Source organism: Kwoniella dendrophila, chromosome 1, assembly GCF_036810415.1.
Source record: "Kwoniella dendrophila CBS 6074 chromosome 1, complete sequence".
NCBI classification, from domain to species: Eukaryota; Fungi; Basidiomycota; class Tremellomycetes; order Tremellales; family Cryptococcaceae; genus Kwoniella; species Kwoniella dendrophila.
In genome coordinates this window covers 466,311-492,767 of record NC_089476.1, presented here as the reverse complement: position 1 = coordinate 492,767, position 26,457 = coordinate 466,311, and the positions used below count along the sequence as shown (strand labels likewise).

Genomic DNA, 26,457 nt, shown 5'->3' with positions numbered 1-26,457 from the left:
CAATGATGATTTGAGGAAAAATGTTTGTTCAAAAAGGGTACTTTTGCTTGTATCGCACACAATAAAGCTCGTCTGCCCGATATATCCAAGGACTCTGCACACAATTCACAGCTAATTGGCTCGATCACTTGTCGTCCAGACACTCATAGACCATACAATTGCAATGAATTACAAGTTATCCAATCGTGAATGTATCTTATCTTTTGTCCTAGTAGGGGAGTACGCGTGAAATACCTTACGTGATTATTCCGAAACTACATCAGTTTACTAGTACGTCACTGCAGTGAGTCAAAGCAAACCAAACATTAGCATGGATCTATCTAGTCTATTACAATAAATCATCATGTTTGAGTAGTCGGTGTTCATGATAATATCATCGTATACTTTCATATCCAAAGCTACAAACTCGACTCAAACCATACTCAAGCGAAGTACCGTTTTGATTACAAGCTTGAGGTTCACTACCACAATGGCACCACCAAGGTTTGGCGCATCCAAATACCGAAATTCCTTAACTCAAATTGGACCAAGAGAAGAGTTCTATCGTGGTCATCTACCTCCATTCTCAATCGCACAAAACGCTTCGTCAAGTAGCTTGCTAACGACTTTTAGTTCCGAAATTAAAAGTAATAGAGAATGGTTGGTAACGGTAACACCTCATGGTGATTTAAGTTATAGAGGTTATAGAATTGATAGTAAAGCAGGAATTGAAAGAGTTGGTCAAGGTGGTGGTGTAGGTGATTGGGATTTAAGTAGACTGGAAGATAATACCCTAATTATTGGTAATCTTGATGGAAGTGTGAGCTTCACTTTATCTCTTCCTCAACTGATGTGATTGTTATCATGAATATTCTAATTATGCGCTATAGATATCAGTATACTCTTTACCAGAATCACCGACGACATCATCTTCACTTACATTACGTCAAACAATACCACCAGCATCTTCATCACCGATAACCCACGTACTCTTGCATCCCACAACACCTAACATAGTTTTGGTATCAAGCATTTCTCATCCACTTTCAATATACGATATATCACCTTCAATCGATTCAGCAAGTATCACTTTGAACATTAAAGAACCCAAAGGCATATGGTCGTTTGGATGGTCAAACGATGGTAGAAAGATTGGGGTTGTAGGTAAATCAGGTAATTTATCCATATATGAACCTAGAAAATCTAAAGATCCAATTACGACTAAAAATTTAACATTTTCAAATGTACAACCTTTAAAACCATGTAAATTAGTTTGGTTAGGAAATAATCAAATTTTCTTAACATCATTTTCGAAATCCAGAAATAGACAATTCTCTTTATATCAAATTTCAAATACAAGTTCAAACACAACGATAGAAACTATATTTAATGAAAATTTAGATACTTCACAAGGTATATTAATACCTTTAATTGATAATGAAAGGAAATTAATTTATCTAATTGGTAAAGGTGATATGACTTTAAGGCAGTTGGAAATATCACCAGGAACTTCATTGGGATATCAAGAAACTATACATCAATTACCTTATCCACTATCAACTTCTTCAATAACTTTAAAACATCAAACTAAATCAGATGTAATGAAAGCTGAAATAGCCCAAATCCTTATACCTATAATAGATAAAGATGGTGATGCTTTAATACCGCTAAGTATCAAAATACCAAGAAGACAATTAATTGATTATCATGATGATTTGTATCCTGATATCATCGGAACAGTTCCCGAACAAACAGCTGAAGAGTGGTTAAAAGGAGAAAATAAAGCTCCACAGCTAATTACCCTAGATCCAGCTAGAAGACACGTCTGGGAAGGGAAGGTAGAAGAGTATCAGCGAAATTCCAGCAGAACATCTTCGAAGCACAGCGACACTATTCCTGAGATTTCTTCATCGCCCAACCCTCCTACCTCGACCATTCAAGCAAATATACCTCAGGATACACCTGAAATCGATGGTAAATATGAACTTGGGCACCAATCGCCTGCACACGACACTCCGTCCCCATCTACTCAATCTTCAGCCGCAGACAGCCAGGGAAATACTAGTATTCCAATACAGACCTCGAATGTGCCCAAGCTGGACAATGAAGAAACATATTCATCAACAAGCTATAAATCCCGGATTGTAGCTGACTACCTAGCTATCGAGTTTGCTCGACATCGATCTGGTGGAGGTACAGAACCATTGATGGTTGGATTACAAGGACCTCAAGGATGTGGTAAGCTTTCGCAACCGATACTGGTGTATGTTGATGAATCAAGCTGAGATTAATATTTCAGGCAAAACAACGCTTTGTTCCGGCTTTGTACGGTATCTGAAGGAGAAAAAAGAGCTAACAGCTGCTGTCCTATCGCTTGACGGTGAGATTGTTCGAGCTAACAATCTTCGGGCTACTCGCTGATCAACTATAATATAGATCTGTACAAAACACATGAAGGGCTCAAAGCTATCGCAGCTCAACATCCAGATAACGCCTTATTATCTGGCCGAGGTCCACCAGGAACGCACGATACAGAGCTTGCTGTTTCTGTTCTTGAACAAGTGAAACGAATTAATGACTCGCCGGATAATTTCGCTAACTTACCAATCTTCGACAAAAGTCTCTGTGGTGGAGAAGGTGATCGATCATCCGAAACTGTTAAGATAGCTGGACCTATAGACGTATTCATATTAGAAGGATGGTCCATGGGCTTCTTACCTTTAGGTGAAAAACAACTTGAAGAATCTTATTCGAAACCTAAAGCTGCATCTCTGAAAACATCAGACATTTTCTATGTCAAACATCCGTTACAATCATTAAAGTCATTAAACGAATATCTATCTGAATTTTCCTCAAGTATCTATTCCAATTTCAAAGGATTCATACAGATTGAACCTTTATCATATGATTATGTATTTAGATGGAGATTACAACAAGAGCATAATATGAAAGAGAAAAATGGTGGAAAAGGAATGACAGATGAACAAGTCAAGAAATTCGTGGAAAGGTATATGCCAGGATACGAATTATGGAAAGAAGGTATTTGGAATAAAGGTACTACTTGGGAAGGTAGAGGGTTAAAATTGGTCTTTGGTCCTGAGAGAGAAGTCTTAGATGTTATTCAACCTCAATCTACTGCTCAATTAGATAGCAACGAAAATTCTGCACCGGTAGAAGCAAAAGAGAAGTTCAATGAAGATACAAAAGGTGACATCCAGCTCAAACAAGTGGAACAGTTAGCTGCGGAAAAAGATATCAAATTAATTGAGAAGGATTTGGCAGCAATGAAAGTTGAAAAACAAAAAGAGGTAGAAGTCACCCCTTTCCCCCCCGCTCCTGCTCCTGCTTCATCGACCCCAATCTCAGCCCCTGCTCCCGCACCCGTTGCCAATATCGTTTCTACGGATGCTTCTCCTTCGTCGAACACCAATCTTTCCCAAGCGTCAAAGCTTTTGACTGCTATTACCCCTTCTGAATCTACAGAACCTTCAACACAACGATCTACCACTCAGGCTCCAACCCAAGAACGATATAATCCTAACTGGTCACGTAAATTTTTGGCTGGAAAATCACCTCTGATACCCTCATATGACTCTTTACCAGCTTTATCATCTTTACATCAAGATTCCAAAATACTTAAAGCTAATGCTAATCTAGCATTTTTCCCAATACAAGGTACAGGTGGAAGATTGAATGTACATCCTTTATCTAAAAAAGGTAGATTATCGATCGGTGGAGAAGGTTATTTATCTGCTGGTGTAGAGATAGTTGATTTTGATGTTGAATTAGCTGGAGATCGAGTTGCGGTGGCTGGTGAAGATGGTATAATAAGGATATGGAGTGTACCTAAAGATGGTATGACAGGTGTTGGACCTGAACCAAATCAAGTCTTAAAAGGTAAAGGAATCGATAAAATCACTCAAATCGCCTTCCACCCTACAGCAAAGGATCTCTTGGTTGGTCTTACGAATGATCACGGTTCCTCGAACATTAGATTCTGGGACTTGTCCGCAGGAGAAGAAACTAAAGTTGAGCAAGTCTCAGACAAGGGCGTCTTCAATTTTAGTTTCTCCCCTCAAGGGGACAGAGTAGCGATAGCTGCAAAAGACAACCAAATACTTGTTTTAGATCCACGTAAACCATCAGATCAGATAACAGGCAAAGCTCATGATAGTCCAAGGTCATTCCAAATTGTATGGATTGATGAAACGCATTTAGCCTCAGTTGGATTTTCAAGAGGATCACAAAGAAAAATTAATTCGTATGAGATCTCATCTGGAACAATTGAAACAATCAGTTCAATAACTATAGATGTATCGCCATCAGTTTTGTTCCCGGTATATGATCCTGATACTTCAATATTATACATATGGGGTAAAGGTGAAAGAGTAATTCAATCATTCGAAGTTCAATTGAATTCCAGATCTACAGAAAAAATTGTCAAGTTACCTAGTTATACTGCTGGTCAACCTCAAGTTGGTCTAGTATTTTTACCTAAGAGGTTGATAGATGTTAGAAAAGTAGAAATTGCAAAATGTTTGAGATTGACCGCTAAAACCATGGAAGAAGTAACGTTTACTATACCAAGAAATAAAGTGAGTTGTTTTATATAATCAGAAATGAGAAACTGATTGATTGTGGTAACATCCAGCCTGAATTTTTCCAAGATGATATATACGTTCCCACAATTGACGTAGAGAAATATGTCACAACAGCACCAGAATGGTTACAAGGTGAGAATACTTTACCTAGCAAAATAGATCTTCGACCAGAAGGTATGATCTCATTATCACAAGCACCTAAAAATGATTCAGCTGCAACCAAGAAATTTGTTCCTGCGGCTAATGTAATGTCGGAAGAAGAGAAGAAAAGAAAAGAAATGGATGATCTGTTCAAGAAAGCTAAAATGGATGAAAGTAGTGATGAGGAAGATGTACCGATTAAAGGATTGGCTCCTCCAGATGATGATTGGTAATCAAGGAAATTTTAGAGATAGTATGAAAGGAAGGTATCTATCAGTTGTAATGCAGAACAATGTAAATTTTTGGACTTTATCTGGGAATGGAGCAAAAGGTTCATCGACTTACAAATTATCAATATCTCCTGTCTATTGTAGACAAAAGGTCCCTTGCTAAGGGATCAACGGGTATCGTTTATGTATACACATCATTTTCGCTACTGACTTCCTTTTCCTTTCTTCGTATGACGTCTGTGACTCGTTGGTATTTTGAACGTCCTTTGTTACTACCTTCACTTCAATCGAGTTCGAATTGAACGAAAGATCCTGAAAGAATCCCGAATTTTCCCACGACATAAAAGACGTTCTTTTTTGAATCATGTTAAATGGGTTTTAACCTCTTGAACATACTCAACTAGGTATGATATATGACTAACAAGCTTCAGATTTACAGAAAGTCGAAAGAAAAAAGTCACAGCAGCAAAATGGCAGAATTTGTGAGTTCATCTGACTTTCAGTTGCCTTCTTCCTGTGGCCAGGAAAGACGAAATTATGATGTATTGTGAAAGCTGGATCATGCTGACTATCTCTCACCTTTATAGCAATTCGTCTTATATTTGATCAAAGATAGTAAAGAAGCTGAATTTAGACAAGCTTTCGAGAAACATGCAAGTGAGTATTACGATATGTGTAGTATCGACAAATATGCTTTTGCTGATCTTGTAACATTTGAATACTGGTCATTTTAGGAAGTCCAAGAATGGTTATAACTTTCCATCCAGCCACTATGGCACCGGCAAAATTAGGTGCAGATATTAATACAGATTCTTTGATCGTGGTCAAAAGTAATTATCAATTAACACCAAATCAAATTGATAAATTATTTGAGTCTGTTCAAAATGCTTCCAAGGATTTAGGTGGATCAAGTAAGTTCCTAGTTTCTACACTTTTGACATTATAAATTGCGATATGTTAGCTGATATCGTTCGTTTTAGTGTGCCCTGTAAGAGATCAAACTGGTCAACGTGTCGATCCAGAACAAAGCAAATGGGCTAAATTTAAGAGAAAAATGCATATGTCATCAAAGTAGAACGACTTTACAGCGCATCCAGCTAGAAAAGTATAGATGAAATTGGGTCTATCTATAATGGAAGTCTAGTATCGTAAACGTTTACATCTTTGAGTATACATTATCATATGCATGTTCAGCATCATCTGAAATATGGAACGCATGATACGATAATTCGCTATATCGACTCTTTGATATCCCAGCCGGTATAACTGTCTTTCAAACTATATTTGCCCAAACTTTTACTCAGGATATACTCAATCTCTACTTTCTCTGTCAACTTAAATTCTACATATTTGATAAATGTGATATGATGTTCTTTTCCCCATTTATGTGTGTAGTAAACATCCCCTATGGCGATAACAATAGTAAGATAATGAAATAACAGACTTTTGTGGAATGACAATTTTATATGGCAGAATGTATGAGTTGGAGTCTTTCTCACCTTTGAAGCTATATTCATTGAATAGTAAATCCCATAATTTCGATAATACATGTTCGAGATCAGTTGGATCGAATTGGTAGGAACGAAACTAAATCAAAGAAACACCTTAAGTTGACTGGAATAAAAGACACAAGCCAACCAGGGAGCTGGTACATACGTGATGTGTCATGGTATGAAATGATATGAAATGCTTTATACAGTAGAAGGCGTTTCTTGGATGTTAAAGCTGGATGACGACCGCTATGACAGATGAAATCGCTAATCATGCTACATGTATATATATATGTATGTATGGAAATACGTATAAGCGACAGGCTTCTAAGTAAATATACACACATCTTTTCAGCATGTATTGCATACGATGCAGTATTCAAAAAAAATCAGAAGCAACACCAACATCAAACGTGATGAAACATCGTTTTTGTGGCTTTCACCGAAGGGCGATCAAACTACATCAAATTGTCAATAAGCTTTCCTGGTAGTTGCAGCTGGGCAACACTCTCTGAGGGTATCACTTTTCTGTCGTTCAGATCAGTCATGTAGTCAAGAGGAAAGGGAAGAACCACTATGCTTCAATCGTTGTCTCTCGCTTATAATCGAAGTACACAATGAATCTATTGCAAGTTAATTTGCATGATGGTGCCTGAAAATTAACGTTGAAAACACGATGTTATCGCGCCAATATCGTTTGATCTAATCGTTGTTTGACCTTTTGTTTTTATTGTATCTTTGATTCTTTTTGTTTACTTACATTCTTCATTCAGATACAAGGATATGATCAGAATGTCCTTGTGTATGAATCTCCCTCTTAGTATGACTGGCTATAATCATTTCATGTGGGAAGTGTCAGCTCTACAACCCAAGCATTAAAAATGGGTCACATCTTCTCTACTGTAAGATGGGAATCACCTACAGGCGGTAAATTCCGAATATACGTAAGTCGGATTCATGATCTCTTATCTTGACTTCAAGGTCACGAGAGAGTGATGATTTAGCTTATCACTAAGTTTGTGTTTTAGTCGCGATTTTATGATGTGTACGGATTAGGTCATTGGAGACCTGTTGAAGTACAAGAGAGGATTCAAGGTCATTCTGCTTTCGAGAAAGGTGAGTTACCAATATCTTCTGTGATATATCATATCATGAGCTATCTCCCGGAAAGAACTGACTATTCTGCTGGCCTTTCATAGTTGGTGATTGCTTAATTTTGGTAGAGCTGAAACCAAATGGAACACATGAAATCGAATTTAGGAAAGAAAAACCATGGTCATCTAAACAAATCAAATTTTTAGATTGTTCATTAGATGGGTTATCCGCACCTTGTAAGTACAACTCTTCCATCAGTTGAACGGAGATTCACGAACTGAGCCATACAAATTTGCTGAATGATCCAAATGTTTATAGATCATTGGTGGGGTTTAGTCATAATTAGACCACATCTGAGGATTGCTAAAGAAGCTGCAGATAAGATTGCTTTAGCTTCATCAAAAATCAAATCTTCTGCTGAACCTTCAACACCGTCTGTAGTTGTCTCCTTACCTTCTACTGCAGCGACCTCAATTAGAAAACCACCTACACCGACCTCTGTCGTATCGGTTCCGCCATCCGTAGCTTCAGTTAGAAAGCCAACCGCACCAGCATCACTGGTATCATCACCGTCAACAGTCGCTTCAGTCAGAAAACCTCCTACAATTGCTCCCGTATCTAAGCCTTCTTCCGCAATTCCAACAATTCCTAAGATCGTAGTTGAACAACCTCCTAAATCGAAAGAAGCACCTCCGTCTGAATCGACTCCAGCGGTGAAAGAAAGTAAAGAAGGAGGAAAAAAGAAAGTAACCATTGTGGAAGAAAAGAAAGATAAAGATGGTACCGAACCTGCTAAGAAAGATTTCTCTGCCAAGAAAGATGAAACACCTCAAAAGGGAGATAAGAAAGGAGAGCAAAATGATGGTGGTAAAGACAAGGAAAAGAAAGACACTTCAGCCGAAAAGAAAGCTGAATCAGGTAATGGAGGAAAAGGAGAGGGAGAAGGGAGTAAGTCAGTAGATGGAGGAAATGGTCAACCTAATCCTCAAGGCAAGAAGGGCAAAAAGAACGTCAATAAGGAGTAATCTGGTGTATCGTAAGATCGGGTTTACCGCGAACATACCATATGAAGATTGATATTGTAATATACGAAGCTCGAAGATCCTCTACATACAGAATCAATATGCATACATAAGGTAATCTCATTATACGGATTGGTATTTTGTCCAATTTGAAGCCTCGACCAGTGAGGGACGTTCATGACGGCATCGTTTGATCGAAAAATTTTCTTCTGATGGTAAATGTTTAATCCTCCTTTCGTTTGATTGCTAGCTTGGATTGTTTTTTTCCATCAAATAATGGTTGCAGGTAATCACGGACATACAAGACGGTCAACACAGCACAACGGTGAACACAACAAGGCATAAAATCAATTTCTTACCTTCCAATGTATTCCGTATTCGACGAAATCTCTCGTCTAAACAGCAAATACAGTATCACTATTCAATGGGCAATTCAAATTCCAAGAAACTCGCACTCAATGTATGTACTCAATCTCCTAAAGATTCTGAGTGGTAAAAATGTTACATATTTAAGCTGATGAAATTCATGTATCAGGCTATCCAATTTCGAGTTTATTCATTTCAAAGTCATGATGCCTTTACCAAATGTGGTGGGTTCTTAACCACTCTGAAAGATGCTCAACTAGGTAAGTTCAATTCCTCTTTGTATCTAATTTCGACGTGAAGTGAAATTTTGGTATACGAACACTAAAGCTGACTTATGCAATCGTATAGCCGATAAAGTTTCTGTAGTTGATCTTACTCAAGATTTAACTTTCGTTGCTTGTTATAGGATTATACCTTACAAAATGGAAGAAGTCAGGAATATTCGTAAAGAGATGAAGCAGCTTTTAGGTTCAGGATATAGTGAGTCAAATACATGACATACATGTCGGCACTGATGTACAGCCACTGATTATATGCGATCAAATTGCTAGCGGTAGATTTCTGCCATTGATCAATCACCATACGACAGAATTGATCTATCTTACGAAGCCGGACGATATACAGTTACTCGTCCTTGTTACTGTTTCTGAATATTCCTGACACCATTTTCTGACGCGAATCACCCCTTACATCACCTTAGTATTTAATCGGTTTCAAATATGCATGATATGTGAAAATGACAATGCCGCATGAATAGGATACTTGACTATGATGCCTGTTAGCCCTTATTATGGTTAGATGATTAGAAACAGTCAGAAAATTCGTTGATGATTATTTTAAGGTTTGATGGTGACTGTATTTTTGTTTCGTCCATCCTTTGAGCTTTTGCAAGTTTGAACAAGTCGTACTATTTAATCAATCACCTTGAAAAAAGGTCAAAGCACAAATACATTCACATTCTCACCATCAAAAGTGTGATGAGCCATGGTATAAACAGTCTAGTATGAGATCACATGGTCGTTTACATTACACTTGTAACACGACAAGAAGATTGTTTTTGACTTTTGCATTCTTTTCCACTCAGTTTGGGATCTCGAGAACAAGTAAATAAAATTTATCATTAAATAATCTCTCTGCAGTAAACGTTAGTGTATTCAATAAACAATCAGGGAATAATCAAAGCATAAGAAACCACATCATGGGCCAGAAGACTTCCAAGTTCCTTCGGCCACCAAAGCCTACCGTGAGTTGTTATTCAACATACTGCTCGTATAGAGTAAACTCGCCTTCCTCACTGCTTTTAAGCGTTTGACTAATAGTATTACATGACAGACTCTCAGATTTCAAATTTATTCATGGCGAAATCACGATTCTGCTGAAAAGGCTGAAGAATTCCTCATCTATCTTAGGGAGAATGAGCCACAAGTACCAAGTAGGTGCAAAAACATGCCGAGTTGACGCCGTGTTTCATCATCGTGTTAACAAGATCATTCTCATCACCCAAATTGCAACCTAGCATTACTTGTAGATATGTCAAATGATCTTGTGTACTAATCATTTGGGATTGTCATAGCTCAACAAATCACTGTAAACAGAAGAAACGATGATCTCTGCTTCATCACTTACACTAGAAGCACACCATACACAAGAGACGAAATTCATTCAATCCAAAGGTTGATTACAAAATTCATGAGTACTGGTTATAGTGAGTATCCCTTGCCTTGTCAGAAATTACTTCCAATACCCAACATGGCTTGAACACAGGTCGTATCAGCTGACGATATGCTTTAAGGTGTTAGCTACGATAAATGAGCGATTGAATACTCGGAACAAATTCCCTCTAGCTCCACGACTTGCTCCGCCTAGTGTCCTTCCATAACAGTACAAATCGAAGGCTGTCATTTTTCAAGTGATACAGCTCAAATAGTAGAGCTTATATATCTTACGTATGTATAGAGTATCATGTCATGACTTGACAACCCAGCTGCAACACAATAGGCATACGACATACATACGAATGAAGCTATAAATTACAAATTCGACATAATTGTTCTTGACTCATCGTTCTTGTTCCGACAGGCTGAAAGGGCTGAATTAGCAGAAGGTGATTGTAATCTATTAAACTTCCTGTCAGCCAAAGTCATCTTTATGATTCAGGAAAATATGACTTACACCAGTGTTGTCGGAAAGGCATTGGGTGGGAGCGCCACCTTCGGTTTTATCACCAAGGTAAGCACCTGGACATTTTTGAGGAGAGTTACCGATACATGGACCACCTGGTCCTTTAGTACATGAACCGGTGAAGTGGAAATCCATTTTGTAGTGGCTGAGAAAGAGTTATGGGATCAGTTATGGTATGCTAAACTAGTTCTCAAACTATCCTCTTGAGCTGGATGATTCACCATTGACAGATACTCACAATTTGTGATGGCCGAGACCGGGACCATCAAGTAATGAGTAATCGGCACTGTTCTGCATACCTTTACCTTGACTGTTTGTTAGGGTAAATTCGACAACACCACAATTGACACCGGAAGATTGACAATGTACCCCATCATAGTTATCCATCCAAGCGATACCACCAAGAAGAGGTCCTTGAATTGTACCGCTACCTCTTGGTTGAGCGTGACCTTGATACAAGAAGACGGGTTTTCCTGTACGGCATTTATTGACAAGCTGAGATGATTACAATAACGTCAGCGCGGAAAGTGCGTCCGGATCACGTCAGCGACCTGGAGGCCATGTTTGATGAAGTGGAAAATCGGTAGTGTAGTATACGGAATTGAAGGGCAAAATATCGCACCACTACTTACTTTAACAGTATGATGCTCAGCCATCATATCAATCCATTCATGTTCAGGGGCTTCGATGACGTTATCAACGTAGATGTGTGCTGGATAATCTTGGTATCTATCATCAACCGGATCTTCGATGGTGTATGTGTAGTTGTCAGAATGGGTATCAGCTGAAGTGATTTGAAGGGTATCGTAATTGTTTTCTTGAATTTGATAGTTGGATTGAGGAGTAGCTGCGGCCAATGCCCCAATAGTCGATACCGAAAGAATGATAACTGATTTGGCTAACATGGTAAATTTATCGACACTGGTATCCGCTTTCAGCTTCGGATATAGGAAGAAGTCGGAGAATTCAAAATGATCAGAGAAGGAAATTAACAACGAGGTGAAAACAGAAGAAAAGAGAAGAAGAGTACAGGGTTAAACCAGATTGTAAGCTATTCTTGATACATACTCAAATACCAAGATGATTAAGCTCAGTATTTATCAAGTCAAGGCTGATGGGAGGTTACGTCACCCTACCCTCACTAAGGAAGTTGGAATACCTTTCGTGTTAGTTTTCGAGATGACAACCCAATTACTCTCATCAGTGTGATTGATGGGTAAACCAAAGGTATAGTACATACCCCATCCAAAGGATGGTCTTCCCTTAAACTTATCATAATCTCAGAATCCCAAGATATCTCCATTGAAGTTAGTTTACTCGTATTTTGAATGACTTGATGTCACTGTTGCGGCTCAGAAAACCTTTCCCGTAGGTGCATGATCGCATGCATAATAGAGAACTGTTTGTATAGTACGAGTACTGTTAGCCTTATATATACTTGGTGGAAGGCCTAAGGGGTTTATCCGTATTTCCCTCGATGCTGCAAGACACTACAAATTTAGCAGAAAATGATCTTGATCTATTGAAAATGTCACATCATATTAGCCGCAATTGTCAGAAGCGATGATGAGGCCCATCAGAACTTACTCCTGTATTACTTGAGAGGCATTGAAGTGGAGCACCACCTTCAGTTGCATTACCCAGATAAGCACCTGGACATTCCGCTTCGGAGTTACCTGTGCATGCTGCAGGAGCTGTCTTGTTACATGAACCGGTATATTCGATGTTCATCTGATATTTGCTATAATGATCAAACGACATAGGATTGTAAGCATAACCATATCGTCTTGCTTCATTTTACGATCCCGACCTGATAGTGGAAGGCTATTTTCACTTACTACTTATGATTTCCTAAGTCAGGACCGTCAAGTAAAGAATAATTTACTGCATTTTGTTCTGCTTTACAATGAGGGTTGGTCAAAGTAAACTCAACGATGCCACAGTTTACACCTGATGATAAACAATCATCAAATTTATCTAACCATGCTACACCACCTCTGACTGGACCTTTGATGGTCCACTTCCTCTTGGTTCGAGATGACCTTCATACAAGAAGACTGGTGTGCCTTCCCCACAATTATTGATGAGCTAGAGAAGTACAAATGATCAAAGTCAGACTTGATCGCAATCGATACCGGGTGTGGCTTCTCCAACTCACTTCGACTTGATGACTTTCTGCAGACACCGGTGTGATAACGACACTTAGACAGGCTAAGACAGATGTAGCTGTGAGGAGAAACCTGGTGAACATGATCATATTGATCAACAGTATTGAGAAGATTGCTTGGTTGGGCGAATATGAAGATATCAGGGGACAACTGCAATAGTGAAGAAGCTGAAGGGAGATTGAAATCAGTTGTTCGGCTTCGAGAAGTTGAGGTATTTATACCCTTTCCAAAACCTCACTTGCATCTAGGTAACTTCTGGTACCGCCTTGGAAAGTGCTTTCGGATCAACGCATTCATATGTAACAACTTCGTCTTCCCCTCAAACTCTGGAATTCGATCTGTTGTGGGCATGAGTAGCTGGGTGACAACTCCCTAATATAAGCAGAATAAGGGAGATCTGTTTCGATTATCATGATTATTACCTTTCTTCCGATACTATTGTCCTGCATGTATTTTTTGGTCTCGTATCAGAGCGTCGTCTTGACGACAACAATGATGAAACAAGGTGTTTTCTTTTTCTTTACCAATTCATGGTCAGTGCGGCAAAGACGCCGACAGTTGATGATCGTTCCGGTAGTTAAGCGAGAAATCACGGTCGATATGAACAGTGTGGCAAACAGTGTGGCACTTCATAACCAGCCGCGAGGCGCTCCTTCGTGTCAAATGTATTACAACAGGTTCCTATCGCACCCCCTATGCTGATGCCGAATGCTGCTCAATCAGCTAGTTTATCCTTATATCCGCGGCCTCATGTGATAGCTGGAAAAGAATTGTACTGAGAATGGCTAAATTCGGTCAGTCAAATAGAATGAAACCGATTTCGTCTGACGACTAACTTATACTGTATAATGGTAAATAAGATTTCCATATCCACAGTTTGAAAGACGTGTTGATCTTGTAGAAACAAATTGATCTGCATCCTTTGGCCCATATTTTCTGTACAAAAAGCCCGTGCGCGAAAGGTATATAAGATGAACATTGATAATTTGATCTGCTTAAGATGCTGGTCATTCGTCACATCAGTGGATGCCGGGGGTGACCTTCAAGTCAAAAAGACGAGGACATCCATTTCCGTATTTAATGTTTCGACTTGTGGTCCATTTTGTTCAGCAGCAGAATAACAAAATAAAGGACCAAGTGGTAGATTTAAGCTCAACTCGATCTCCTCATCCACAGAAGAACACAGAATGAGATTGCTGTCTGGTGATGGGCATTTATTGAAGGACATTCCCCAATTTCGGAGATTGGATGCACCTGGACATATCGTCAGCTCATTCCTAAACTTCTACCTCCATACCATAGGCATATAGTACTGATGAGAAAATGTATTCCTTCCTAGCAACTGTACTGTGTGATACCATCAGCTAGCCCTATAGTGAAAAGTAAAATATTTGATTTCGCTCGTAATCCTCGTCAGCTTACATACTTTCTCATCGCATTTTAAAGTTTATTCGGATCACCAGGCTTCACTAATGTCTGTCTGATTATACAGGTATCTATGGTCTTGCAATCGGGAATGAACGAGGTATGACTTATGCAATATTTGGCAAAGAAGAGTATTTCTCTCAAGACGAATTGAGTATCTTCTTTAACGAAATTAAAGCATGCATTTATCCATGTGAAAGTAAGTTCTTAGACGTGTCATCGATTCGAAACATATTCAAACATATACTGATGTTTTCAATGATAGAGATTCTTTACGCAATGTACTACAGAGGACGATAATCAGTGTCCTTTTTTTCTTAGTACTCCCCACTTGGAGAATATACAGTAGGAGATGCAGGAGATCAAGCCTTACCTCAGTAACCAGAATGAGAGAAAGGGAAAATTTTCGAAAAGTGCGATAAAGTATAATAAAGCCATCACATCATGCATTTTCATGTCCAAACTACTGGAATGTCTGATCACTTCGAAAATCGATTGTACGTGCGAAATCCGCTCAGAAATATACGCTTCACAGATGGACAGGTGAAGAACAGGATAGTCTCACAAACATTAACGACCTGGTTCATGATATATGCCGGTGTGCGGTGCAGGCATGTTCAACTGCGATTATACATCCGTCGGTGATTAGTAAACACAATCTCAAGTATGAACACTCTACTCGGGATATATTGTCAGAGCAAGCACCCTTTCTGATGCTCTGTCCTACCTAGCCTCAGGCCAAATGATCATCATGCATTCCATTATCGTACACATATGTATAAACGTATAGATAGACATAACTCTATGAACACAGGCTAACGGTGACATAACGCCAAGGCTTTCATTTAATTGATGCCGATCATTCTGTACGAGTAGATTGATTTAGGTTTCCCATCAAAACACGAAGATAGGGTGTGATTTTGTGCTGATCTACATTTTCTTGAAGCTAGCTTATTTATCCACCTGGTTAGGCCATAGCATCACAGCTTTGTGCATGTCGGACGCATACAGCATGAGCACCTCGTTGATAGGACCGAATATGAAGAATGGGAATGCTTTTTGACTGCCGACCTTCCCGTTTTTGGTTTTTCTTTCTTCTATAAAGTTATCTTACTCATTTGAATACTAAACTTTGATATTGCCCCTAAGAGCAATATGGGGTCATCATCATCATCTAAAATATCAGAAAATGAAATCCCACTCTCGGCTCGAGTGAGATCGAAATACGTAAGTTTACATACATTATGATTTTACGTCTTAAGCTCATCTCCAAATTCAGAGTGATCAATAATCCCATTGACAGATTTATTTATGTCACTTTCTTTTACATAGGGTTTATACATATTGCTCAAATATCCAGAATGTTATACACGATCACCAAAACCACTTTGGACAGGATCCTATGGTGAGTTTAATTTCTAACCCATAAACATGAATATGTTTACTGTACGGCAATTTTCGCCACAGGCAGTTTAGCTGACGAGATATTCTTGCTGTATACATTTGTGAATATACATATAGATCAACTTATACATGAAGAACCTACACCTACTAGTACTTTATATGGGTGGGGGTATTCCAAAGGCTTCAACAAGAAAGAAGTGGATACATTTATACAAGGAATTAAATCTAGAGAACCTGATATTCAAGTTAAATACAAGATTGTTGGACCTCAATGGTAATCAATCTAATTGTTGATGAAAATCTGATTGTATAGCACATATGCTGTATTGTATACAATAGTAACTTCCTTTGATCAGATATTTCGATGGTTCCTACATGCATTAATCTCACTTATCGATGCGAATGCCCATATTAATGAGCCAGTCCGCATTGCGTGTATAAGGGGTGTGTTGAATTACCTAGCACCAAGATAATTGATGTACTGAGTTATTTTTATCATTAGTATTCATGTACTGTATATCCAGAATATAATCGATGACTTGCTAGATATTACTGTATCTCTCAATCAGCCAACACATCTACCCATATATATCTTGAAACCTTACTCTGCATAAGCCTTAGAAATGGGAAATAAATTGTCTTCGATTTTCTTGTCTTTGAATAGAAAGGACGAATCACATGTGAATCTGTTTTTTAGGTTATTGAGGGTATTTAGCTCATCCTGAACCTTCTGTACACTTAAGTAGATGAACTAAACTAATTGCCATTAATTGCTTATACTCTTAGTCGATTAATTTCATCTTTGGTGGATTCATAGAGATAGAGCCATTCATTCTATCCTTAAAAACCCATAAGGGTTACATCCAAGGTATGAAATTTTTATCACTGATGTTCGACAATATGACTTCGTCGCTCTCTTACCAGGACACACGTTACAAGCTGGCGATTCTCGTCAATGATACTGGAAGAGCTGATTTGATGATACCCCCCCTCGAATTGACTGTAGCTGGAAAGCCCAAGATATACATGAGGAGAGATGAAAACGGTACTATCATAACATTTCAACAAGATAAACCATTCAAGACTAAGGAAGAGGATAGATTAGAAACATGTGTAATGGAAGTTTTAGGCCTAGTTGGAAGTAAATGTACTCGTGAGTTACCATACGACGTTCAGATGTTGGTGCAACGTGGTTATCGTTAGTGCAATGTGGATGTCAGTGCTATGTGATATGTTATTGGTAAAATATCTATATTACCTATATTGCCAACTTTAGTGACGAAATTAATGATATCGACTGAAAGAAAATAACATGGTATCGCCGGGGAGTGCCCAATATTTCCGGAGAGATGTAACTTGTATACCTATATGCATACATGTGTTTGATTGATATATCACAAATTATCGGTATCTTAATCTAAGATCTAGGTTATATTGTTCTCGAATTCAACCAAATCCATCTAAATAAGTAATGATTTACTTTCCTTCTTGTTCCTTTTTCCATTGTAAATAAGCATCATGTAATTTTTCTTGAACTTTTTGTTCTTTTACTAATCTCTTTATTGTACTTTTACTTACATCTTTACCTTCTGAATCCTTTAATGGAAGACCTTGTGAATCCCAATCTGTATAAAGGTTATCTGGTGTTATATAAGGTGGTTTAAACATTTCTAAAGGAGGAATTTTACCTTTTTCTAATTGTGCTAATTTTTTTTCTTCTGCTGCTTTTGCATTAGCTTGTTTTTTAGCTAATTTTTCTGATGCTATTCTTTTTTTTTCTTCACGTTGTTCAATTAATGTTTTTGAATCAACTAATTTCCATAATGCACCACCATCAGATCCTTGTCCATCATCTAATTGTAATCCTAAATTTACAGCATCTTCATCTCTAAATTTATCACTTAAAGTTAATATCCTCCTAGATAATTCTTCAGATGATATACTTTTATCCATAGCTAATTTCCTAACCGTATCTCGGAAAGATGATATCGTTCGAGCCCAAGGTTCAATTTGTGATGTTACCTAAAGCATCATAATTCTGATCAGCATATAATCGATTTGCACAAAAGTAGCCGCATCTCCGATCATGTTATTGGGTTTTGCTTACATCTTGACCATTTTGTGCCGCCTCACCACCTACAACAGCAATACCCCAACCAATTCCATTCTTGGCAGGTGCACCTTCACCTAAACCGAACATCCTCAACATTCTAGTAATCCATTCAGCAATATTCGTCACTACTGCTAGATTAGCATCTCTACCTTTGGCAGAGAAGTAGATGTTGGTTTTGGCGATGAGGTCAAGAAGGGTCTGTATGGCGGCGGGAGTGTTGAAAGAATCACAAAGGGCAGCATGGAAGTCTCTTTGAGCGTTGAAAAGGCTGATGTAAGAGGCGTCATTAGCTGATTGATCAGGACATGAAATAATATGCACTTACTCGTTGGTTATGGCTTCCTCAGCAGAGCCATTTTGGTGTAATCCGTCAGCAGTGGGCGCAGCTTGCGCTAATCGAGCATTCACATTGGCGAAGAAGTTCTGAAAGTACAATTAGCATTTGTCAAAGGGTTTTGCAGGTGGACAGGTGACCTACATCGAACGTCTCTTCTTTAGCTTTGGTATCAGCTATCAAACCACGACTGTAATCTAATTTTTGGTTCCAAGTCTGAAGCATGAAAGCCAGACGCAACCTTCGAGCGGTATTACGTGAAAGTTCCTCCTACATAGTTCAAAAACAAGGATCAATATGGTAATCCCGGAGATCATTGGGATAATAAACTTTTACTCACCTCAATTGTGATGAAATTTTTCAACGATTTACTCATTTTCAAACCCTCGATATGTAAATGACCAGTATGCAAGAAGTAATTAACCCATTGTTGACATCCATGGTATGCCTGATTCGAACGATTTGTCAGCTTAGCTCTGAATCTCTAAACAAAGCTGACTTACTTCACTTTGAGCTAATTCATTATCATGATGAGGGAACATTAAATCTACACCACCTGAATGTATATCCATACCTTTACCTAAAATTGCTGAAGCCATAACCGAACATTCTATATGCCAGCCTGGTCTACCATCTCCCCAAGGTGATGGCCAAGCAGGTTCACCAGGTTTTGATTTAGCTTTCCATAAAGCGAAATCTGCTGCCTGTCTTTTTCCTTTTGATCCTGTGAGGGCACCTAATTGTCATATGCCAAAAATTAGCATACTTGATCAACCTACATGATCAAATTGAAGCTGACAATATCATCTCATACATCGTAATGAAATTGAAAAAACACAAACAACAGAGGGAAACTTACCTTCACCTTCATCAATCAATTTCTTATTACCTTTACTTGAAGGTTGTAATTTAGCATAATCATGTCTAAAACCATCACCTTGTGCTCCATCGAATTTTTCAACATCAAACCAAACACTACCTTCAGCTTCATATGCAAAACCATTTTTAATTATTTTATCAACAAATTCAACAATTTCTTTAACATATTCTGAAACTCTTGGTTTTATATTGGGTGGTAAAATATTTAATTTTTCCATATCTTGGAAAAATTGTGATTCCCAATATAATGCTAATTTTCGAGAAATTGAGATTGGATCTTCTATTGTATGACCGAGCTATGAAATTTTTGGTATCCAACATGATAAGGATCAGTTAAACTAATCCTCGAGAAATATAGCCAAGATAGATGTTGTTAACGATTACTTACAGTTTCACCATAATATGGTCCTAAAACATCACTTGTACCATCAACCAAATCATTTACATCATTTTGAGTTGATCCAGATCCATTCATTAGACTTTCAGCCTTTTTAATTGCTGTAGAAGCTTTTAACAAACTAGCTAAATATAAAGTCCATTTTTCTTCTTTCGATTTTGCAGCTTCAGCAAATGTTGAATCAGATTTATCTTTGTTTAAAATGATATCAAATATTTCTAAATCATTCTCAATTGATGAGATTTCAGGTATAGTTGAAGGTAATGATTTAATTAATTTCGAATTTAAGAATTTTGAAAATGCTAATTTTGTATCTTTGATCATATCTGACGTTAAAGTAGAATTTGTTGATTTGGTTTGATCAAGTAAATATCCTTCACGAGCTCTCAAGATGATCTGAGGAAACGAATATCAGTATTGTTCCGTGGAGAGTGTCTATAGCCTTGCTCACCTTGTCATCAATATCAGTAATATTCATAACAAAATTAACATTATAACCAAAATAATCTCTTAATATCCTTCGAATGATATCTTGGGTTAAATAGTTTCTGTATGAAAATATACATGTCGTCAGCTCATTTTGGTCATCACCACAGAAATAGACGAAAAGCTTACCTTGCATGTCCCATATGACTTGAATCATATACAGTTGGACCACAATTATACCAATCTATATGTTTTGGTTTACGAGTTTTGAATACATCTTTTGATCTAGTAAGGGAATTGTATACTCTTAATACTGGCTCTTCTTCTTCTACTTGAAGTGGTTTTGTAGAAGTTGAAGCCGAAGCTTTTGATGACGATGACATTCTGAATATCTGAGTTGTTGTTATAGGTTGAATGAAAGTGGTAGTCTGGAAGACTGAGCGAGATGTGGGTATTAAAGAGCGTTTGGAACAGAAAAAGAGGATTGACCTCATACAGCGGTTCTGCAATTATTCGAGATTATACCAAGAGGGTTTAGTCAAGGTGAAGCTATCCCCGTTTTGTTTGATGAAAGTTGAACCAAGCACTGCAATGGACAATAATTCCTTTCTTCTACTTCAACTTTTTATTTTAACGTTATCACGACATGAACTTTACATGCATCTATCCATGCACAATTGACTCGCTGCTTCCGGTATCTTCTCAGGCACAGGTATAGCAAAATTAGGCACGGGGCCCACCAACACACACACCGTTCATTGACACATGCCTAGTATACTCACGCGTCTCTCGTTGTTCAGTGAGCTAAAGGTCAAAGATATAGTGCGTGGAGGTGGTCCCTTGATAATTCTGATATTTATGTTGATTTATACACAAAGCATATTCAGTAGTTTCGGCAAGTTCATCAACGACTATTTAACGATTTGACGATTGGAATGATGATATTTCGACCAATATTGCTGCTGTTATCGCTTATATCAGCTGTATATGCTGTTAAATTCGATTTAGTAGCTGATAGATTCCCTAAACCTCGTGAGTGGATAATGCCTTTTTGTTTCTGTTATCCTGCTTGCGTGTACGCTGACTGAACGTCATATAGGATGGTAAGCTTGAAACTGATCTGACTCATATTTATTCTGCTGTACTGATTCACGCTATAGTATATGGAACTTTGCAGCGGCACATTCATTAGTTATAGTAACAGCAAATGTACCATTTGAATTAGGTCAAAGGGTTGATATAGAAATTCTAGATGGGTCTGAAAGGGGGAATGTGTATCTGAATAAAAAGGTCAGCTTGTTTCTTGGCATATTTTCTGTTGCTGTGAGCATATAGCTGATGGTTCCATGATTTACATATATATATATAGGACATCAAGGGTGAAACCAGATTAGCTATCACTACACATGAATCTGCTGAAGTCGGAGTATGTTTGAGGAATCATTTGGAAGGTGGTAAGCTTTCTTATTCAGCTTAGTGATCGCTTGTGGTACTCAACGTAAGCTGATATTTTACGTACGACTATATAGATATAAGTAATAACCAAAAAGTTTCGAGAAGTGTGGATCTGGATGTAGATATAGGTGCTGATGCTATAGATTATAAGTGAGCGATCATTCCATCTATATCTGTTTCCTGCATTACAAGTGATTCTTTGCACTGATCACTCGTTTCGTTCATACAATAGTGCTATAGCGAATCAAGAATCGTTATCAATATTAGAAGTAGAAATGCGTAAATTAGAAGCTGTAGTAAAAGAAATTGTAGAGGAAATGGGTTATTTACAAAGAAGAGAAATGAGAATGAGAGATACTAATGGTAAGTCTACTCTGTCGTGATGACACAATGTTAGATTATTTCTCTCACCCAAAAAGGTGTTTCCGTTGTGATCATGCTAAATTCAATTTCTCTCGTTTGCAGAAAGTACCAATTCAAGAGTGAAGAACTTTTCAATTTTGATTACCTTGGGTATTATTGGCTTAGGCATATGGCAGGTAAGCTATCTCCTTCAGATCTGACGCACGATCAATGTAGCTAATCGTTTTCCCTCTCGAAGCTTATCCACTTACGGTCTTTCTTTAAACGTAAATACCTCATCGACTAATTCAACCAAGATGATCAATTTGCCAAAATGCATAAAATAAATGAAAATGACGATATTAGCTAATTGATGGATTTCCCGCTCTTCTCACCATCGTTCTTATTTACTTATCTACTTATTAACTTGATCCTATTAGCATATTAACGATTTTCTTGGCTACAGTTCAGAGGTTGACGATAGCTGACGTGTACAACGTAAATTTTTATGATCCGAAGGAAAGGGGGAAAAATCAAATCAGGTCTGTGCACCCGATCGTTCGCCGAGTCATATTGATCAAAACATGAATGGCATCTCACTTTCCTCCACTACATCTTCATCATTTCTTGTACTCAGTATTGCATCTCATCTTCATTGCCAATCTTCCTTCACTTTCTTCCTTTTCTTTTCTTTTCTTTTCTTTTCTCTTCGTTTCTTTCTTTCTCTCTTAGTGTTTCTCTAACTATACAAACATCCCCTTATTTATCTCCTCGTCATCTCACTGTCTCTGAGATGTCTTACACTAACAACCTTTTCGCCCATGCCAGTTCTGGCTCACCCTATCATTCTTCTCAATATCAAAGACAAGGAGGAATAGGAGGAAGAAGGGAAAATCATAAAACTTCACCTGAAGTAGCTGACATCGATGAGGAAGATATTGATACTAGAACTTCCACTAATACTCATCTTAATAGTAATATTCCTCATACACCTTCAAGAAACAATATGAGACAACAATTTAATACTAATCATATTCCAACTCAAGCACATTCAGCACCTGTTACACCTCAATCAGGTAGATTCCTTCCTCCTAGTCATGGTCCAAATGGTATTGAAAGACCTTCACCTTCAATTGCTCTAGGAGGTCAAAATAGTAAAAGATTAACTAGAAGAGTTGGAACACAAAGTCAAGCTCAATTTTCAAATTCATCTTCTCCAATTGTCAATGACGAAAATGATCCTTCAGGAAGAAAGAAAAGAAAATTTGTCGATCAACAAAAACAAGAAGAGGAAAAGGAAAAGGAAAAAGAAGAAAGTTTCATTGATGATGATTTTGATCCTATGGCTCCTGTAAGTTGAAAGTTCGATCTTAATGCCGGCACACGAAAGAGAACTATAACTTATAGGTAATTAACCTTTCAATAGATTCACGTATTCGACTCAGAAGCTGAATTGGAAAATGAATGGGATAAAATCCAAAAAGATTTAGTTGATTTCCTTAACAGTGAGTTTATATCCGATCGCTTAGCTTTCTACTGCTTCCATCATTAATATCTAGCGGTAACAACGTATAAGCTATAAGCTAATGACTTGCTATATTTGCAGATTTTGCTAAAGATACTCTATCTCAAGCGTATGTAACTCTCATTCTTCTTCTTTTCCTTGATTTGCCACCCAGCCTTTCGAGCTGAAACTCCTTGGCCAAGGAGAACTAACTTTGACTATCAATGATCATTAACAGTTTTGAGAATATTCTTCAAGTCAATCACTTATTTACTGAACTTAATCGAAAAGCTCAAAAAGAGTTATTAGATGGTGTTGCCGATATCGAAAATGAAGAAGCTGGACATGGTGAGTTGCCAAATTCTTCCTCCTTTCCTTGACATAACGCCAGAAAAGAACTGATTTATATTTTTCCTTATGACATGACAGAAAATGCAAGAAAGATCATCACTGATTTCTCTGAAGAGATGAAACGTGCAGCTGATCTTCTTTCTAAATTTGGTGGATTTAGTCTTTTGAAAGATCTTTCAAACAAGAAACAAGCTCCTAGAGCTACTAGATAAAAGCTATAATCATACTTTCTACCATATTCGTAGTCAGTTGTTCACTTATCGATAGTGTGAACAGATAACCTTTCATGTTATGGTTGTTCGTTCCCCATATATTTGTTATTTATAGGCATATACTCAATAGTCGGTAGTAGCGGCGGTAATAATTTTCATATTATATTTTATTTCATGAAATCTGTTATGTACATACGATACCTGACTTCAAGAATTATGATACATCTATTGTGAGGTCAGACTACCTATGACTCTCGAACCACTCTATCAATTTAAAATCTATTTAAGTGATACACCCATTTCCCATCCAGGTTGCATTAAATAACCTTTTGTCTCATCTTGAGCTTTTTGACTGTTTTCAGCTGTATCAAATTTCACTATGAATGATTTTGCACCTTGATTTGGTTTTGAATGAGATTTTGGTAAAGAGGAAGAGTACGATGTTACTGTTATGAAACCGGGATATCTAGAAAAAAATAGGTAAGGAAAAGTGGAAGAAATGTTAGCCGATTACCTGTCACTAGGATCAAAAGATAAGGAGGAGCCAAAATGTAAAACTTACTGGGAGAATAAAGCTGACATTATATCTGAGTTACATTCAGGTGGTAAATTCGAACATATGAGTGATGATTTGTTATCGTCTACATCAAGGTGATCAATCACCGATTGATTAGTTTATTTTCGTATAAGTCATAATGGTTTATATAAACCTGTATGACCTTGATAAAAGTCACATACCTTCTTCATCATCTTCATCTAACTCCATCTCCTCTTCATCTTCTTCTTCCTGTTTCAATCTCTTTGCACTTCTTTCATCACCGTCATGACCTTCAACTTCTTCCGTTCCATCCAATTCCCTCTTCTCACCCCTTAAGGCAGCTTCGTCCGCTTCTCTTTCCTTTTCTAATTGTTCATATTCACCTTGTGCATTTGAAACAACTAATTTAGCAGCTTCCATAGCAGCTTTTTCTCTTGATAAATTTGGATCTTGTCGTGATAATGTAGCATTTGATACTGATTTAGAGTAAGATATCGACTATCATTCATAATTCAATAACAATTATTTGTAAAGATTAGTATATCGTTCAAGTCTTTGTGTATGATGAGAATAAGCACACAAGCCAGGACTTACTAATTCTTTATTATAGAATACTTCCCCACTTAAACCTCTCAATGCAGCTGTAGCAGCACTCTGTTCAGCAAATACTATAAATGCTTGTCCTCTACCTCCATCATGTTTCTTAGCTACTATATCGATGCTACAGATGATATTTAACATTTGACGGATTTTGTCAGCTATAGTAGCATTATGCAGCTGACAGTAATACTCAAATACAGAAGGGATTGGTTTTCCAGTAGGTTGCCAAAACCACTTACATCTGTCCATAAGGTGTAAATAAAGAATATAAAGAAGCTTTCAATTCAGGTTTCTTTGTTTTTGTTTCTAAATTCGATACGTATAACGTTGGTGATGGTTTTGCCAAAGCCATTATGGGATATATATATATTCTATCTTGTACAGTCAATCTAGCTATGGAAAGGTATAAATGGAAATATAATTAATGTTTCTGCTCTCCACTTGTCCTCCAAAACAGAAGTTGAAGAGGTGAATGATCGATACACCTGTGTTACTGTTAAATGGAAGGGTAGAATAGGGTTAAGTGAGATCTGATAATTGAGGACGGAATCAAATTCATAACCGATAATATATAATTGAAATCTAGACGCGTTAAAAAGGACGTGGAATATGGAAAAGTTATAAGTTATACAACAATTATCATTTGATGGGGTTTTTATATAGTGTCATTATATTATGAATAGCTATCCCTCATAGATTGATAAAGATACCTTACACCATACATACCATATTGTTGAAGAACGTATAAACGACAGACTTCAGCATATTGCGTTTTAGGAGTACTTTTATTGGTGGGTAGTTTAATTTTCTTCGAGACGCGACCCCACATTTAAAAAAACTCCGGAATTTGAGGAAAACGTGAGGTGAAAACGCTTTCAATAATTAATGAGCATTGAAGAATGATTGATGAAGACTTCTTCTTATATCCTTCCCTCTTTGATAATTCAGCTAACAATTCGTTATTTCTTCACTCAATCTAAAGACGATTGTCATCAAAATACATCTTAAAAGTTCGACGTATTCATTCACAGTCATAATATTTACGGTAAAAATTCAAAACGTTCATTATCTTACGATCAATCTGGAAAAGCAGAATTCATAAAAGTATAGAATAAAAAAAAAAACAGAATTTGAGTAGAAAACAAGACAAGATAATTAGAATATTTAGATATCTTACACAACTTTTATTAATCAATTTAATCTG

At 37.5% G+C, this 26,457-nt stretch overlaps 12 protein-coding genes across 12 annotated transcripts; 8 read left to right on the top strand and 4 right to left on the bottom strand.

Moving 5' to 3' along the window:
* Positions 1-469: 469 nt before the first annotated feature.
* L201_000187 (uncharacterized protein) lies at positions 470-4,954 on the top strand (the record flags this gene model as incomplete). The annotated part of the gene is made up of 5 exons (XM_066215991.1): positions 470-799; positions 870-2,217; positions 2,279-2,359; positions 2,416-4,574; positions 4,631-4,954. 5 exons carry the CDS (start codon positions 470-472, stop codon positions 4,952-4,954), a joined length of 4,242 nt encoding a protein of 1,413 aa, XP_066072088.1.
* A 467-nt stretch (positions 4,955-5,421) lies between these two features.
* Positions 5,422-6,026, top strand: L201_000186 (uncharacterized protein; the record flags this gene model as incomplete). Its single annotated transcript, XM_066215990.1, has 4 exons — positions 5,422-5,433; positions 5,539-5,608; positions 5,686-5,862; positions 5,932-6,026. The coding sequence occupies 4 exons, from the start codon at positions 5,422-5,424 to the stop codon at positions 6,024-6,026; spliced, it is 354 nt and encodes a 117-aa protein (XP_066072087.1).
* A 1,296-nt stretch (positions 6,027-7,322) lies between these two features.
* On the top strand, positions 7,323-8,561 carry L201_000185 (uncharacterized protein; the record flags this gene model as incomplete). Its single annotated transcript, XM_066215989.1, has 4 exons — positions 7,323-7,385; positions 7,470-7,557; positions 7,641-7,772; positions 7,855-8,561. The coding sequence occupies 4 exons, from the start codon at positions 7,323-7,325 to the stop codon at positions 8,559-8,561; spliced, it is 990 nt and encodes a 329-aa protein (XP_066072086.1).
* Positions 8,562-8,982: 421 nt separating this feature from the next.
* On the top strand, positions 8,983-9,495 carry L201_000184 (uncharacterized protein; the record flags this gene model as incomplete). The annotated part of the gene is made up of 4 exons (XM_066215988.1): positions 8,983-9,018; positions 9,094-9,184; positions 9,273-9,404; positions 9,476-9,495. The coding sequence occupies 4 exons, from the start codon at positions 8,983-8,985 to the stop codon at positions 9,493-9,495; spliced, it is 279 nt and encodes a 92-aa protein (XP_066072085.1).
* A 627-nt stretch (positions 9,496-10,122) lies between these two features.
* On the top strand, positions 10,123-10,803 carry L201_000183 (uncharacterized protein; the record flags this gene model as incomplete). The annotated part of the gene is made up of 4 exons (XM_066215987.1): positions 10,123-10,167; positions 10,257-10,356; positions 10,498-10,629; positions 10,724-10,803. The coding sequence occupies 4 exons, from the start codon at positions 10,123-10,125 to the stop codon at positions 10,801-10,803; spliced, it is 357 nt and encodes a 118-aa protein (XP_066072084.1).
* Positions 10,804-11,018: 215 nt separating this feature from the next.
* On the bottom strand, positions 11,019-12,010 carry L201_000182 (uncharacterized protein; the record flags this gene model as incomplete). Its single annotated transcript, XM_066215986.1, has 4 exons — positions 11,019-11,039; positions 11,097-11,250; positions 11,344-11,600; positions 11,738-12,010. The coding sequence occupies 4 exons, from the start codon at positions 12,008-12,010 to the stop codon at positions 11,019-11,021; spliced, it is 705 nt and encodes a 234-aa protein (XP_066072083.1).
* Positions 12,011-12,603: 593 nt separating this feature from the next.
* Positions 12,604-13,356, bottom strand: L201_000181 (uncharacterized protein; the record flags this gene model as incomplete). Its single annotated transcript, XM_066215985.1, has 5 exons — positions 12,604-12,624; positions 12,693-12,846; positions 12,944-13,112; positions 13,181-13,193; positions 13,264-13,356. The coding sequence occupies 5 exons, from the start codon at positions 13,354-13,356 to the stop codon at positions 12,604-12,606; spliced, it is 450 nt and encodes a 149-aa protein (XP_066072082.1).
* A 2,497-nt stretch (positions 13,357-15,853) lies between these two features.
* Positions 15,854-16,380, top strand: L201_000180 (uncharacterized protein; the record flags this gene model as incomplete). The annotated part of the gene is made up of 3 exons (XM_066215984.1): positions 15,854-15,925; positions 16,031-16,103; positions 16,220-16,380. The coding sequence occupies 3 exons, from the start codon at positions 15,854-15,856 to the stop codon at positions 16,378-16,380; spliced, it is 306 nt and encodes a 101-aa protein (XP_066072081.1).
* A 1,198-nt stretch (positions 16,381-17,578) lies between these two features.
* Positions 17,579-20,634, bottom strand: L201_000179 (cysteine-tRNA ligase; the record flags this gene model as incomplete). Its single annotated transcript, XM_066215983.1, has 10 exons — positions 17,579-18,124; positions 18,210-18,483; positions 18,541-18,638; positions 18,694-18,819; positions 18,890-18,997; positions 19,053-19,285; positions 19,409-19,724; positions 19,817-20,221; positions 20,277-20,373; positions 20,441-20,634. 10 exons carry the CDS (start codon positions 20,632-20,634, stop codon positions 17,579-17,581), a joined length of 2,397 nt encoding a protein of 798 aa, XP_066072080.1.
* Positions 20,635-21,189: 555 nt separating this feature from the next.
* L201_000178 (endoplasmic reticulum vesicle protein 25) lies at positions 21,190-22,355 on the top strand (the record flags this gene model as incomplete). The annotated part of the gene is made up of 7 exons (XM_066215982.1): positions 21,190-21,283; positions 21,429-21,541; positions 21,621-21,705; positions 21,781-21,856; positions 21,939-22,069; positions 22,172-22,245; positions 22,308-22,355. 7 exons carry the CDS (start codon positions 21,190-21,192, stop codon positions 22,353-22,355), a joined length of 621 nt encoding a protein of 206 aa, XP_066072079.1.
* Positions 22,356-22,841: 486 nt separating this feature from the next.
* On the top strand, positions 22,842-24,115 carry L201_000177 (uncharacterized protein; the record flags this gene model as incomplete). The annotated part of the gene is made up of 5 exons (XM_066215981.1): positions 22,842-23,399; positions 23,475-23,553; positions 23,655-23,682; positions 23,791-23,900; positions 23,982-24,115. 5 exons carry the CDS (start codon positions 22,842-22,844, stop codon positions 24,113-24,115), a joined length of 909 nt encoding a protein of 302 aa, XP_066072078.1.
* A 279-nt stretch (positions 24,116-24,394) lies between these two features.
* Positions 24,395-25,605, bottom strand: L201_000176 (uncharacterized protein; the record flags this gene model as incomplete). Its single annotated transcript, XM_066215980.1, has 5 exons — positions 24,395-24,581; positions 24,678-24,756; positions 24,854-25,151; positions 25,248-25,374; positions 25,493-25,605. 5 exons carry the CDS (start codon positions 25,603-25,605, stop codon positions 24,395-24,397), a joined length of 804 nt encoding a protein of 267 aa, XP_066072077.1.
* Between the last annotated feature and the right edge of the window lie 852 nt (positions 25,606-26,457).